Source organism: Conger conger, chromosome 4 (genome assembly GCF_963514075.1).
Source record: "Conger conger chromosome 4, fConCon1.1, whole genome shotgun sequence".
In the NCBI taxonomy this organism is placed as follows: domain Eukaryota; kingdom Metazoa; phylum Chordata; class Actinopteri; order Anguilliformes; family Congridae; genus Conger; species Conger conger.
Window position 1 is genome coordinate 58984851 of NC_083763.1, and position 14657 is coordinate 58999507.

Consider the following 14657-nt stretch of genomic DNA (forward strand, 5'->3'; position numbering starts at 1 on the left):
TATCACAACGCCTCCACGCGTAGGCATATAAATGTCACGTTAACCCGCAAACTACAAGCTGGGTTTTTTGTACATATATTTGGAATAGTAAGACTGTCATGTCTCTGAACTATTCACAAAGCAAGCTCGACTATGTTATGAATGCACGTTTCAATCAGTGTGGGATGGACTGAGCCAGTCTCACATGTAAGGATGTAGGTAACATCTGATTTTGGTTACAATAAATAGCTCTACTGATGTTCCTGATGATCAGAACTTACAAAAACAGGTGATATTTAATACTGCCTAACTGTCTAATGTTGAGCTTTAGGGTCTTAGGTCTTTGCTGGTCCCAGGATTTAGTACTTGCTGTACCCGTTACTTGCTCCTCTTGATCAGTCGCTGGTTCACAGCTGGTTTTTCGGTGTTGCCGTGGATGCATAGCAGAGAAACACCAGCGAATGTGTGAATATCCCTCACTGCTGCTCTGAGTCATCTCCCTACACTTGCCTGTTGTGCCCGTCCCTGCCTGATCCCGCTTCCCCTGCCCACGGTGTGAGAGGCCCTACCTGATCCCGCTTCCCCTGCCCACGGTGTGAGAGGCCCTGCCTGATCCTGCCTGATCCTGCTTCCCCTGCCCACGGTGTGAGAGGCCCTGCCTGATCCCGCTTCCCCTGCCCACGCTGTGAGAGGCCCTGCCTGATCCCGCTTCCCCTGCCCACGGTGTGAGAGGCCCTGCCTGATCCTGCCTGATCCCGCTTCCCCTGCCCACGGTGTGAGAGGCCCTGCCTGATCCCGCTTACCCTGCCCACGGTGTGAGAGGCCCTACCTGATCCTGCCTGATCCCGCTTCCCCTGCCCACGGTGTGAGAGGCCCTGCCTGATCCTGCTTCCCCTGCCCACGGTGTGAGAGGCCCTGCCTGATCCTGCCTGATCCCACTTCCCCTGCCCACGGTGTGAGAGGCCCTGCCTGATCCTGCCTGATCCCACTTCCCCTGCGCACGGTGTGAGAGGCCCTGCCTGATCCTGCCTGATCCCACTTCCCCTGCGCACGGTGTGAGAGGCCCTGCATTGCAATGCTAATGAGCCCAGCTGTCTCGGGCAGCCAGCCCCCACCCCACCCCCTCTCTTCCCCACGGGGGCGTGTGCTCAGCTGTCCTCTCCGTCTCCCTCTCCGTTTGTGGATAAAAAGGCCAGGCTGGAAACCTGCAGGCTGCACCTGCTGCCTGGCGGACCCCCATCCCCCCACACAGACACGTCCTGCACTCATTATCCCTCCGACAGACAGGCCACACCCGCTGCTAAAAAAAGCCCCCGATCAGAACACGGCTCCTTTTCTTGGGGTGTTGTGTGGTAAGGGGAGGGGGGATAGGGGGGTCAATGACTGATGGAGGAGGAAGTCCTCTTGTCTTGTTAGGGTGATACTCAGTCATCTTCCTAATGTAATAAACTCTGTCACAAAGAACTGGATTGGCTCTGCCCTCTGTATCAGCAAACAGAACTTCGATAAGGACACAGATTGCGAGGTGAAGACATATAGGCTTCTTGTTCATTTTCAGATTTTTAAAAATATGCCCAAATTTAATGACAAATTTTAATAACATTCAAAGCGTCGTTTTGAAATTGAACAATCTTTTAACAATCAGGTAGAATGTTTTTTCCCCACTGAGAATACTCAGGTGTAGATAACTAATCAGCTATTCTCCATTAGAGAGGTCTGTGGACCCTAAGGGTGAGCAGCAGGGTCAAACAGTGGCAGGGGTTTCACACCCAAAAAGGCCTGCTGCATTTACCCCCTTCCCTCTCCACCATTCACGCAGGTTACCTACTCAATACTCACAGCAACATTTGTGAGCGCTAATTTTGACACAGGAGCACAGAATCTAGACAGGCAAGCGTTTTAATGAACAGCCTTTATTTTACAGCCGTTTTATTTTCCCAGAACTCTGCACACAGAGATATGACTTGGAGGTGGAACACTGAGGTTCTGAATTCATAGGACAAAGCAGAGAAATTCATGGCCACACACCCGAGCAGCATGAACACAAGCCAGACAACAGTAGCAACATATACAGTAGTTTTACACGCATGATTTACAGCATCCATGTGCCAATTCTTCAACATATTGTCTTTCAGATTTATCACCATCTTATGAGACCAGTGATGTGATTGTACACTTATTTTCTTATTCTCTTAATGTTGCATATGAAAGGCCTTAATGCTTTTGAAACAGTCTTCGAACCACAGTTAAAGCAGTACTAATATGTCTTTACATTGCATTCTTTTGTAAAACCCAGACCAAAATGGCTTTGCCTTATGGGTCCATATTTCACTACCAAATTAAAAGCACCGCATATTGAACTTTTAAAATTACTTCCCTGTAAAAATATGCTTCCGACCAACAAATTAAACTGCAACAGCCTGACAGTCCGTAAACACTCTGACAAACTTGAAATGCAAACAAAAACCAAACAAGAGCAAACAAATCAACCATAAAACGTAAATAACAGGTTAAGTGTTTAAACTATCGTAATATTAGTAAGTACATTTGATTTTATTGATCACAGTTAGCTTGTAGTGTTATTTCATTCACTAACATAAGATTATTTTTGCTTTCTTCTTAAGACCCAAATGTGAGTTAACAAAAATGTTTCCTCACAGAAAAGTAGTTCCTCACAGATAACCTCAGTATTGAGTACAGGTGCTATATCTAAGAGATATGTTCAGTGCATCTCAGAAAAGTTCTTCAATTCACTTAAAGATGTCTTCACAGGTTTTGATTAATCTTGGGGTGACCGGATAGGTGGGTTGGTGGGCGACATAGCTGGTTAGATTCAGCATTCAAACCGCCATAGTAGTCACAAATACTTCACATCTCCACTGCAGCCACACCACAGTGCAGGGGCAGCCTCACACATAGGACCATAGCTGTAGATGTTGGCTGATCATGCACTGCAAACAGGCCAATGTGCCTGGAGAGGTCTGATCAACCACACTTCAGACTCTCCTCAACCTAAGGCACAGTCGATGGTTACAGGCTAGCGACGTGATATCAGCCCACTCTAAAGGCTCTCAGTCCTCCAGGCTAAATATCAGCTTAGCTCGGATCAATAAACCCGACTTTGCTTTGTCATTGGACAAAAATACTTGGGAGTGCCTACCTAAGCCTCAGTTACAGTCTACCTACTCTAGAGTGATGAACTGTGGCTAACAGACACTGAGGAATGCCTGAAATATGGAAGACATGAACTTTGACGTCTAGTCAAACGTACAAAGGGATGTTTGAACTAAGTTTAATCCACATTCCAGTCCACCATTGAAACACAATTAAATGTTGAAGGGATAATGACCAGCAATTCTCCCCGGTGAGTCAAAGATGCAACAAGGTCAGTCAGACCTCACGTACAAATATCGCCTGGATTTCAGCTTGGGGCACGAAATGATACAAACACTCAAAATCACACTAGTGCATCAGCCTAAATAGTGGTAATACCAATAAAATGTATGATCGTCACTGGTGTCCTACGCACGAGACAGATTTATCACTGCAGTTCTGCCAATGCTTTTTTTTTTTCTTTTCTTCTTGACACCTCTGCAATTCATGAGGAAATATCACATTAAAAAAAGAAATGCTACAGTTACAGTTAGTGTGGTTAGTAATACACCCTCTTGCTAGTAGTAATATCATTGCCTCTCATAGCACTCCAGGACCCTTTCTAAACATACTGCCTTTAACAGATAAAGGTGCAGACCTTAAAAGGTACGTACTGAAAGAGAAAGGGAAGGTGAAGAAGCCAATTAATTCACAGGTGGCAGTGTTGTTTCTTAAAATGGAGTCCTGCTTTACACCCCTGTAACTGCACATTTTATAAAAACTATGTGGAAGATTGAAGACTCCACCAGAAAAAGCTAACTGAATGTGACAGAATAAAAGCTTATGGAAAAAATGCACAAGCCCCTCCCCCCCCCCCAAGACAACACTGAATGCTGCAAGTGGTCGTATTGTAAAATCCCCGTTACGTATATCCAGTGTTGTCGAAGACCACTGCACCACTCAGTGAGCGAATGTCTGTTGCGGTGTGCTGCAGCCAAGTGTACTGGTTACTCTGACAAATAAATAACCATGCAAGCTTTGTTTGCCAAAACCAATTTGCCATAATTTGGTGGAAATGGGGTAAGAAATAAAAATAAATATTCAGGGGTGTGAATCTGATTTGTGTACAGTATAACTTCATCTGCAGGAGATGGGAGGAGAGGAAAAAATGAGGGGGAACTGTCATAGATCAGGACCAGCAGTCTGAGTGAGAGAGAAAGAGAGGGGATTGTGTGGTGGTGGTGGTGGTAATGGTGGATGGCGGCATCATCACAGAACAAAGAAGAGGATGAGCACCACAAACAGGATGGCCAGGAGAATACCGATGGCACACCACTGTCTTCGGTCTGCAAGACAAGAGACCAGAAACACCCTTAAACAAATTCTGCCCCGGCTAAGAAAACAGGATTTGGATACATATAGGTCATTAGACTGCTTAAAAAAAAAACATTAACTATTAATGAGAACACTGATTTGGCGGTGTTCTGCATTCAGTTAAATAAATACCAACTTTAGCCTTTTCATTACTGTGGGACTGTCCTATGTGCACGCATGTGTATTAATAAGGGGAAACGCAACACAATGAACTTTTATGAAACCTCAGCAAAACGTCAGGAAAATAAAACTGACAGGAAGTCCTGGCTAAAGAAAAGTCAAGATTTCATCTTATTTCCTGTCTCTGCAGCACCCACTTCCTGCGAGGGCCACAGGTTGGGTTTCCTGGGGCTTGAAAACAATGCCTTATTAGGAGGCGCCATCCTCAGAAAGCCACACCTTTCCTTCCTGTCCAGAAAGAGGCCCTGGCCGATTCCAGGATGTCAAGATCAGAAACACCTCCTAACAAAATGTGCTTGAATAGCTTCCTCTTCACATGTATCATTAATAATGTAAATCATACTTTTATTAATCCCATAATAAGACATAAAAATTTCATGGCACATATAATTTTCCCCAAATGCTCAATCAGCCTTGTTACAGCCCTGAGCTGTGAGGGTTAGCTATATTTTCTTCCTGAACAGCACCCTCGGGGCAGATGGTTGTGTCAAAAGGGTAATCTTGCATTGTAATCTTGCATTGTAATCTTGCGTCTACGTGTGTGTGCTGGTCTTTGAGGATACGTATGGGGCAGCACAGCACTCACCACTGGTCATGTGGGAAACCTTAGCGAGCTTCTTCATGACGTTATCCAGCCGTGACTGGGTGTTGTCCATCTCATGGGAGAAGTCATCCAGCATCCTGCAAACCAAAGAGAGGGGGGGTTATATCAGCACATCAGCGTGTATGCAGCAGAGTCTGTAGGTCATCATAAAGTCCAATGTGGCTCAGCATTGTGTTCAGGCAGCCGCTGAAAAGCCTACTGGGGCTCTTCCTTGCTTCCAAAACCGTAGTTAACTCAGTAAACAACCGCATGCATGGAAAAACTGAAACGCTTACGGTCAAGGATTCATTCAGTTAATTACAAAATTCTTAATCTGAGTAATATAAATCCATAAAGTTCCTCGAACCCATCTTAAATCACTCAAATCAGGATTAACCCAATTCCAGGATGAGAATGTTGTCCAACAATCTGCTGCGTATAATTGCAAACATATTTTGAGGCCTGCTTCTGCCATAACTGTGGTCAGTAGTCTTACTGCACAGAGTATGAAACTCACACAGTCTGCTCATCCAGCTCATTCCCAATCCGCTCGGACATGTTCTTCAGCACACCAATGGTGCCTGACACCAGCTCCAGCTGCTCATCCTGCTGGTCCGCGATCAACTGACAAACACATTTACACACACAGATAGTACTTCAGGAACCTACACATACCATAAACACCACAAGTACATAATGCCGTCTCGAGCAGCCAATATACAAATGGGTCAAACACAGTCCACACTGTGGACCACAGCAATACAGCACGGTTCCTAAAATAGCCATGGCTGCACTGAGCTGGTTCACAGGAAGTGCCTCTCGCCAAGCTGTGGGCTCTTTATTGTTCTTGCAATAAAAACTATGAGAACAGGAAGTAAATAATAAGGTGTGCCCCTGTGTATGTCGTACCTGGTTCAAGTACACAAGTATGCAATTATATACATTGGAAAACCTTTTCTTTTTTTTTTATATAAATGTGTGTGTGTGTATATATATATATATATATATATATATACACACACATTTATATAAAATAAAATAAAATAAACTGATTTCTTCAGATTTTCAAGGAATGGCTAGTGTAACCTTGCAGACTGACCCCCATGTTAGCCAAACAAAATGAAAGGGGAACGGCATCAGTTTTCTTGAGAAGGTGCATGCAGACACATTCCAGGATGGCTGTTATGAGCGCAAAGATCTGTGTGTCATCTCTCTGAAGTGAGGCAGATGTCCTGCTTACCTGCTGCTGGGACTGCTGCTCCTCCATGAACTGCGAGTTGGCGGTCTGCAGCTCGCGGTCCAGCCGGGTGTATTTGTCTGCTCCTGGTTGCCATGCCATACCCTGAGATACACCGTCCCCCAGCAAACCCTGAGAGAAGGAGAAACATGTTCCTCGAGTAACATTCGAAAAATCCTGATTCCGTAACCAAGCCTAATTTATGAAAGTAAAAAGGTAGCTACTTCATGAACTCCAAAGGGGAAAATGGTTTTTCGCGTGTAAACATTAAGAAGCAGATCCACATGAAACACCTACAAACTTCACAGGCGGAGGGGCAAATTGGAAGCCATTGTGGCCAAATGGGGTCAAAACCAGTAAGCAGCATTTACAACAGAGACCCTAACCGACATCGGTGGGAGGTGTAATACAGTAGCTAATTTAAAAATAGCTGCCGACAGTGACAGCCATTGGAATACAATCAGAGAGGATATGGACTGGATCCAAGTTCTGCTCTCATGATATTCACTGTGTTGTTTATTCATTGTGTCAATGTGTTTTTCCCCTTGGCAGGAGTCAAACCAGACCCCCACACATGGTTATCCCCCTCTTCCTGTCTGCATCCAGGAGCTGGAGAGGTAAGTGTGGGGGTGGAGAAGAACCCATTTTGCTAGTGCTAGGGGAAGTCCATAGCCGAAAGCCTGCAAAGGCTGGCCTCTGAAGCTAAATGTCAAGACGCTTACTGGTGTGTAAGGAAAAGCTAAAATATTTGCAGTATTTTACATGGAACCTGCCAATGAAAAGAGATAACTTGGGAATCCTTGACCAACCTGTCTGGCTTTCCTGTCTGACATTGCTTGGCCCACTGGACGAGACATGTTGTCTTTCATTTCCTGAAGGTGAAAAACATCATGGATACATACAGCACATATTATTACAAATACAATCTGTCATACAGCATTATTGTAATGTCAGAATTCACAGAAGTGGTTAGAAATCAAAACATGGGTAAATATTCAACACACTTTCATATGCAGTGAGGCGAACTAGCACTTGTACACAAGAGTTAGTCCCTAAAGGGTTAGAAGGTCATGAAAAACATGTAAATATATAAAATATATCTGGACCAATAGTAGCATGCAGTTCTCAAAAGGCCATATCGTTTTTGGGCAAGTGATTTCATGTTTAGGTCATGACTACATCACTTGATTGAAAGACCACAAAGACATTCACAAGGCATTACAAGGCATCACATGGTCCATCATTTGGCCATTTGGGGCTATTGCTACTTCTGGGCTGTGTTTTTACTGGCATGAACTAACCTTCACGGTTTGCCGAGTGCTTGTGATGAATGCTTTACGTTTGGTCAGCTCCATCGCATCCAAATTAAACTTCCTGGGATTAGACTCCACAATGCTTGCACACAAAGTTAAGGCAAAACAGAAGAATCTAGTGTGCAATAAGACATGCATCCACAACACATTTGAACTTTCATAGTAACTGGCTGAAGCTGAAACTGACACCAACAGGCAGCTGTGTCCAAATTTGAATTGTAAATACAATACTCCTCTCCACCACTGATCAATACTATCAGGATATTGATGGTCTCATCCAGGTCCTCCAGGTCCCATTCGATGGACCTCAGGCTGTTCCTCAACTCATTGGTTGTCCAGTCCACCTCTTCCTTGGATGCACTGCTGGGGTCCTGCAGCAATTCGCTCCATCGCTGGTGTAGGCCTTGGGCTGTATTCACCGCTTTCTGCACCTCACTAAACACAGGTTCGCACAAACATAGCTAGGTAAGCCCAGAGACTAGAACAAACGTACAGTTAGTGTGAGATAAAGTGAAAAAACAACACATTAAACACGTGTTTTCACGGCCTCACTGATTGTTTAGCTAGTAGTGCTTTGGAACTGACCAACAGAAAACTGCCACCCATCCCTTTCGCTATTGAAGTTACATTGTAGCTAAATAAGTAACTAACTGAGCAACACAATTCACCCACATGTACCCGGCTGGGTAACGGTATTACACTGCTAGTAATTCAGATGGCAGGTTAGCAAGTACACCTGTAGCCGCTTATTTATCTATCAGGCTAGCTAACGTTAGATTAGCGAAACGCTCCGACAACCCTAGTAAAGCAAACAGGTTAATTCACTGCTGTTAACTCATGTCCATTTGATGTGGATGTAGCTCTAGCTGACGCCGCAAAGCCAAAAGTCAAGCAGCAGTTGCACTTCGGCTAGATAGCTAACTTACTTAGCTAGCTACTTTAGACAACGTGTGACTCAAAACCGTTACGTTAACGTTCGACCGCAGCGGACATAAAATGACGCTCGGAAAAAGAAAACGTTATGTTTAATTGCGTTGCTAGCCTCTTACAAAGCTACATCCTTTTGTGGTACCTAGCTATCAAGATATCTTAACTTAGCTAACGTTAGCTAAGACCAATCATACATTCACGTGAACACGAAGTGGGTTAGCGCTACCTACAATTATAACTCATCTAGTTATTGAATCTTTATTTGGTTTAAATTAATTTTTACACTGAAAAGAATATCGTCCAGGTTCGGTGCGAGTAAGTTACCTAGCTATAACCAAAACCTCACGGTACAAACGTTCGCAATTTAGCTAGCTACGTGCGCATTAGTTAGTTTAGCTAACCAACCTTACCAGAAAATTCCTTCGCTTACCCTTTGACAACGAAAAACGGGTCCTCCATTGACATTTTGCCGTTCAGTTGCCGTTCAGTTGCCGTAACGTTTACACGGTAACTTCATGCTCCGACAACAGAGCACATTCGTCTGTATGCTCCACTTTAAAAAATTGTGGCTAGGTGTAATTTACTGTTTACATTGAGATGAAAATCGCCTTCCCCTCAGCCACCATATCTGCTCAAAACCATATCCGGTTCAGAGGTTATCCTGTATTCAATTTGGCAAAAGTAATGGGAATACGCTGTCTGCATTCTGCAGCCCAGAAACTCAATATCCTTGCCATAATTATGTAGGATATTGAGATTTTTGTAAAATTTAAACTTACATTTTAATTATCTTAATGGCATAAAGAAACTCAATATCAGGTTTGTATTACATATTACATTTGATGATCAGTTTTGTATTCTCTAAAATAAACTACAGCAAAATAAACTAGTATGAAATGGAATACAGCACCATTACGCTACGACTTGTTTACTTTATTTGCTTTTGATTCTTCTTTTCTGTTTGACCTATTCCATAAACATATTAACAGCATTTCTGTACAGCATATATTGGGTGGATGGGTGGGGGGTAAAATTTATGGGAAAAGTCTGAAATAATTAGAACAAGATGTTGCTGTTTCCACAACTTTTGCAGTGTTTAATTGAACCTGGCATAGCATTGAAGTCAAGGTTGAAGTTAGGTAGTTACAGGTTACAATTTAATTGAGTTGTGTGTCTTGAAGGTAAAAAGTGCTTTGGCGTCTGAGCTGTCTGAGAATATGTACACTGTATACCAAAGCATGTAAGAAAGTCTTTGATAATTATTTTCCATCATTGTTGCTACTACTGCCTCCCCCACCCCCAACTTTACTATTACTGACAGCAGCACTGTCTTCAAATCAATTATTAATGCTACTTACTCCCTAATTAGACACAAATACCAGTTGTGTACCTATGCTATGTGACAGTGTGTCAGGTTTTCCACACACAGTGCAAGAACAGGAGGGATGCGTTCTCCCTCACTGTTGTAATTTCTCAGTCTGTAGGGTGTCCTGAATACCTTATTTCTCTATGCTGAGTTGGGTAAAATTGTCACTCAAGGGAACTTGACATGACAATAAACTGCAAAACCTTTTTGTGCTTCGGTTTTCACATTTGCTGTGGCTATTCAAAAACAGATTCTCAATATGATATAAGTATATATAATATAAGTTTTTAATACTTATTTTTATCCCAAAACTGAACATAGCATATTGATATGCTTGTTCCTAGTTAGTTATTTTGTCTTTAATTATTTGGAACAGCTGCTGCTCAATGCTTCAGGAGTTGAGCAAAAAGAAGAAGAAAAAGCAGGGTTGATTCTGATATGTCACCTTCGGGGTTACTGATTCTGTCATACGTATTTATTGCAGATTTGTAGCTCCCATCTAGACCATTGATTTTTGTGCCTTTTGACCATGTTCTCTGTGTGTCCCACAAATGAGGGATATAACACCTAGCTCTCAAAAGGAGAAGAATGACCATCAACAGAGATATGCATTTGTCTAAAATACCTCTTTAAATTGTATGATCACAGGCCAGTAAGTATTTTGAGGCTACAACGATATCTCTAGATGTCAACGTAAACACCATTTTTTTCTTCACAGAAATCAAACCCACTCCCTTGACAGATATGATTAAACTTAGATACATACAGTAGCCTATAGGACAAAATAAATTATAAAGTCAAACACAGTCAGGGGTTACATTGCTGGGAATGGAAGAACAATACATGTTTTGTTCATGTGATTAGATAATCAATTCAAATTAGAACCTTATTTATTTTTCCTCTTATCAAGACTACTGTGCTTTCCACACGTGTTGTGAGGCAGCTTTCCTTCTGCAAATATGAGTTTGTCGCTTTTCATGTACCTCTTAACAGAGCTTTCGGTTTTGATCAATTAGCTAGCCATGTACTCACTAGCCCACTGCCTCGACGAAACTACCCCGGCTATTTTGTAACGTTACTTGCTATGACTGCTACGCCATTCTTGCCACCCCGATTAAAACGTTTCAAAGAACCCTTGGTCCCTTCCCCCACTCATACCATACGCTCTGTGATACCAAACAGCTCCTTGAAACAAAACACCCCCATCACCCAACCCCCCCCCCCCCGTCTTAACGGCTCCATTCAGTAGCATAGGCCAGGCACCGTAAATGTATGTCTCATTCGCACAAAAGAGTCACGTGACTTCAGTGAACCAGACAAACCATTACGTCAGTCAAGGAAGTCGGCCACCAAAATAAAAACACTCTTAAAGGGGAAACGCCACAGTCTGAACGTAACAATATTTTCGGACATTTAACCGCGAGTTGTATAATTTTGGCCACAGAAATCACAGAATACCAACTGCTGTTCAAGTTATAATACTTCAATCTATGCTGGAGATTTAACCGAACCTGCCGTCATTACAATTAGAAAAACGCATGCTGTAGCCAGCCAAAATGTATAGTAGCCTAATTGGAAATGACTCATTATTTTCAGGGTTCAGTAATAGAAATGATACATGCAAAATACAGCCACTGATAGAGGAATACAAAGTGGCATGTAAAGCAATATTTTACTCGCACGTGTAGTTCATGGATTTAATTTGTTGTAAATTATTTATTTATACATATATGATTATAATAGAGAAACAATTGCCACATTGGGTATTTGTTTAATTTCTCATCTGATGTCAAGTAGTATTTAAATAGCTAGCGTTTGAAATACATATTTACCCCTTTAAATTATGCTTCCACGTTCGCTAGCATTTAAATCTAATTTACCACCAGAACCTACAGCTATTGGCCACTGCAGATTTGGCGGGGCGTTTTTTACGAAGAGTTGTAACCGAGGATATGCCGTTTCATTGGCTAGTGTAATCATTACGTAGAACTATATATACGTGTTAAAAATAGACTCTCGTGTCATTTTCGTTGGAGATTGGTGCAGGAAGGTCGAGGGAATAGAGGGTAGTATACATTTCGATCTTCATTCAAAAATACGAGTTCGTCGACTAGTGTTTATTTATAAACGCGAACGAGGAAGTCATCTCGGCAGCAAGACGTTCGCGTCGAAAGCAAACAAGTCAACCACTAGTGGCTATAAATTACTAGCTAAAGCTCTGGATTGAAGACCAAACTTTTAGCTGGATCGAGTCTTTGATATTAAACGGTAAACAACGAACATTTGAGGAAATACTAATTAGTGTTTTGAAAATCTGATTAAACGTGATTTGCCGAGAACATTACATATCCAAGTGAATCCACCAGACTCACTGAACCGCAGTGGAGGCAGTTCAATTTTTAACGGACTTAAAGACGACGTACAAGCGTGGTGGTTTGCTGGAAGTTGATTAATTAGCTAGAATTGAAGAAAAACAAAACGCTATCGGACGTTAGCCATTCAGGGGCTACTTTCGAACATGGAGTATAAAGTGGAGGCACATCGAATCATGAGCATATCCTTGGGGAAAATCTATAATTCTAGAGTACAACGGGGCGGAATCAAACTTCACAAAAATCTTCTCGTCTCCCTGGTCCTTCGGAGCGCTCGGCAAGTGTATCTGAGCGACTACTATGGTGGTGTGTGTCTGAACGCCCAGCAAATGGAAGGAAGGGAATGGGGAGAACGAGAAATAATGGACTCTGAGCAGGACAAATTGGTCCCGGAGGCTACGGACAACTCATCCCCAGACAACCGCCAAGACGGATTTGCGTTGCCCACAGAAGAGGTGGCAGCAGAAATGGCAGACACCGCCGCACAGCCACAAGTTGAAGTAACTTCTCCGGCCGGTGAGCAGTCGAGCCCTGCAGAAATTACTTCCAAGTCGGATTGTAGCTATCAAACAACCCAGGAAGTGGACACAGACAGTGTCTCGGCTTCTGTAGACTCCAGGACCGGCGAAGTATCGGTCAGTTGTCCAGTTCCAGCGCAATGTGTTAACACGGGACTGTCCCCAAATACAAAGACGACGGTCGAAGAAAGTCCGGGCGAATGTGAGAGGCTAAGCGCAAGTGGCCGTACGGTAGCTGCTGAAGAATGCGATTCCCAGGAACCAAAATCGCACCTCCCAACAGCACCGGTGTCGTGTTGTACCAGGAAAAGAAGTGCCGAGAAGTCTCCACGCACAACTTCCCCAATTAAAAAAACCAAACTGACTGCTTCCACCACCCCCGTTTCACCAGCCAGTAGTGAAGACGAGGGCGCAGAGGAAATGGACACAAGTAATGTGTCAAGTCTCATCACAATATTCGGTTCCAGCTTCTCTGGCCTGTTGAGTAAGGACGGTGCTCAGGCAGAGCCTGAGTCTGAAGACAGTGACTCAGGGGCCGGGCAAATTTGTTGTGAACAAATGCTCAAGAACCTTAACCCCTGGAGTACCGCTATTGTAGCATTTTAACATTGTTTTAGACTAGGCTAACTTGAGATTGTAAAAGTGGATGGTTGGTTTACGATTTCAAGGCGTACTGAGGCTCCGATACTCTACTCCCATCTACCTACATTGCTAGCTATTGGTTACATTCTTTGTGGGGCTCCTAAATGCGTCAACCACGTGTGGGTTGGGGGAAGGGGGTATGGGGTTTTCCCTTTACACCACCACACACCATCCTTAGTTTTAGCGCGAGCGTTGCCACATTGTCTATACGGGCATGTTTTGATCAAGGATTGTGGGAATGTTGGCACTACAGTAATATCAATTTCAAGGGAAGGAGGGGGATACGCGCAATACAAATGCATAACATTCATGGAAATAACGTTTGTAAAGCGTTAATGTTAATGCTAAACCGACATGTGTTTATTGCACACTTCACGGAAAGAAGATGAGTTGACGCACAGTTTGCAAAATATAAAAGGTTATGATAATGTAATTTGTGTGTGTTTAATCAGGTGTTAATTGGAATGCCGTTTGAAATATTTGATCATCGCAAAATCTATGTTACAGGACTCGGTGCTAAAGCTATCAAGTCATGCATATGACTTGGGTCACTGATCTATTTCCACTGTCTTTGTTTTATAAAGACCTGTATATTTGTAATGAGATGATTGTACAGATCTGTCTATGTCTTCTAAATCTCTGTATTTTGGTATTTGTTATCAATTGACATTTTATTTGTGTGGGAGACACACGTATTAAATGCCTTTGAAAAACATTTACCGTTCTCTTATTTCAACTGTTTGTGGTCGCCTGTATGAAATTTGCGGAAGCTGGAACGGACGACACCTTGAGTTCCCTGTATGATTTGAAGTGTCAACTACTTTTCCAGCGGGCAAAGGTTGTGCCTACGGTTAAATACTTGTGAAATTGCTCTACGTTAACTTGATGCGAACGACTCGCATCACTAGTTTATAAGCGTAGTTGTGTCGTAATAGGAGTGTTTTGTAGAGCCCTTCTTACACCCTTTTATGGATGTTTCTAAAGAGCTGTAGAGTTTGGAATACTGTCAAGAGGAAATGTCCAGGTCAACAAAATATTTTTGGATTTTTATTCCATAACCCAAGTATCTT

The 14657-nt window shown here is 43.0% G+C and overlaps 2 protein-coding genes across 2 annotated transcripts; one reads left to right on the forward strand and one right to left on the reverse strand.

Annotated features, from left to right (window-relative positions):
- Positions 1 to 1876: 1876 nt before the first annotated feature.
- Positions 1877 to 9341, reverse strand: stx6 (syntaxin 6). The gene is made up of 8 exons (XM_061238665.1): positions 9120 to 9341; positions 8025 to 8194; positions 7748 to 7842; positions 7256 to 7318; positions 6450 to 6578; positions 5727 to 5833; positions 5213 to 5307; positions 1877 to 4418 (listed from the first exon to the last, which is right to left on the reverse strand). Exons 1-8 carry the CDS (start codon positions 9152 to 9154, stop codon positions 4342 to 4344), a joined length of 771 nt encoding a protein of 256 aa, XP_061094649.1. The 5' UTR covers positions 9155 to 9341; the 3' UTR covers positions 1877 to 4341.
- A 2748-nt stretch (positions 9342 to 12089) lies between these two features.
- On the forward strand, positions 12090 to 14302 carry ier5 (immediate early response 5). Its single transcript, XM_061239456.1, has one exon. It carries the CDS (start codon positions 12574 to 12576, stop codon positions 13549 to 13551), a length of 978 nt encoding a protein of 325 aa, XP_061095440.1. The 5' UTR covers positions 12090 to 12573; the 3' UTR covers positions 13552 to 14302.
- The last annotated feature ends 355 nt before the right edge of the window (positions 14303 to 14657 follow it).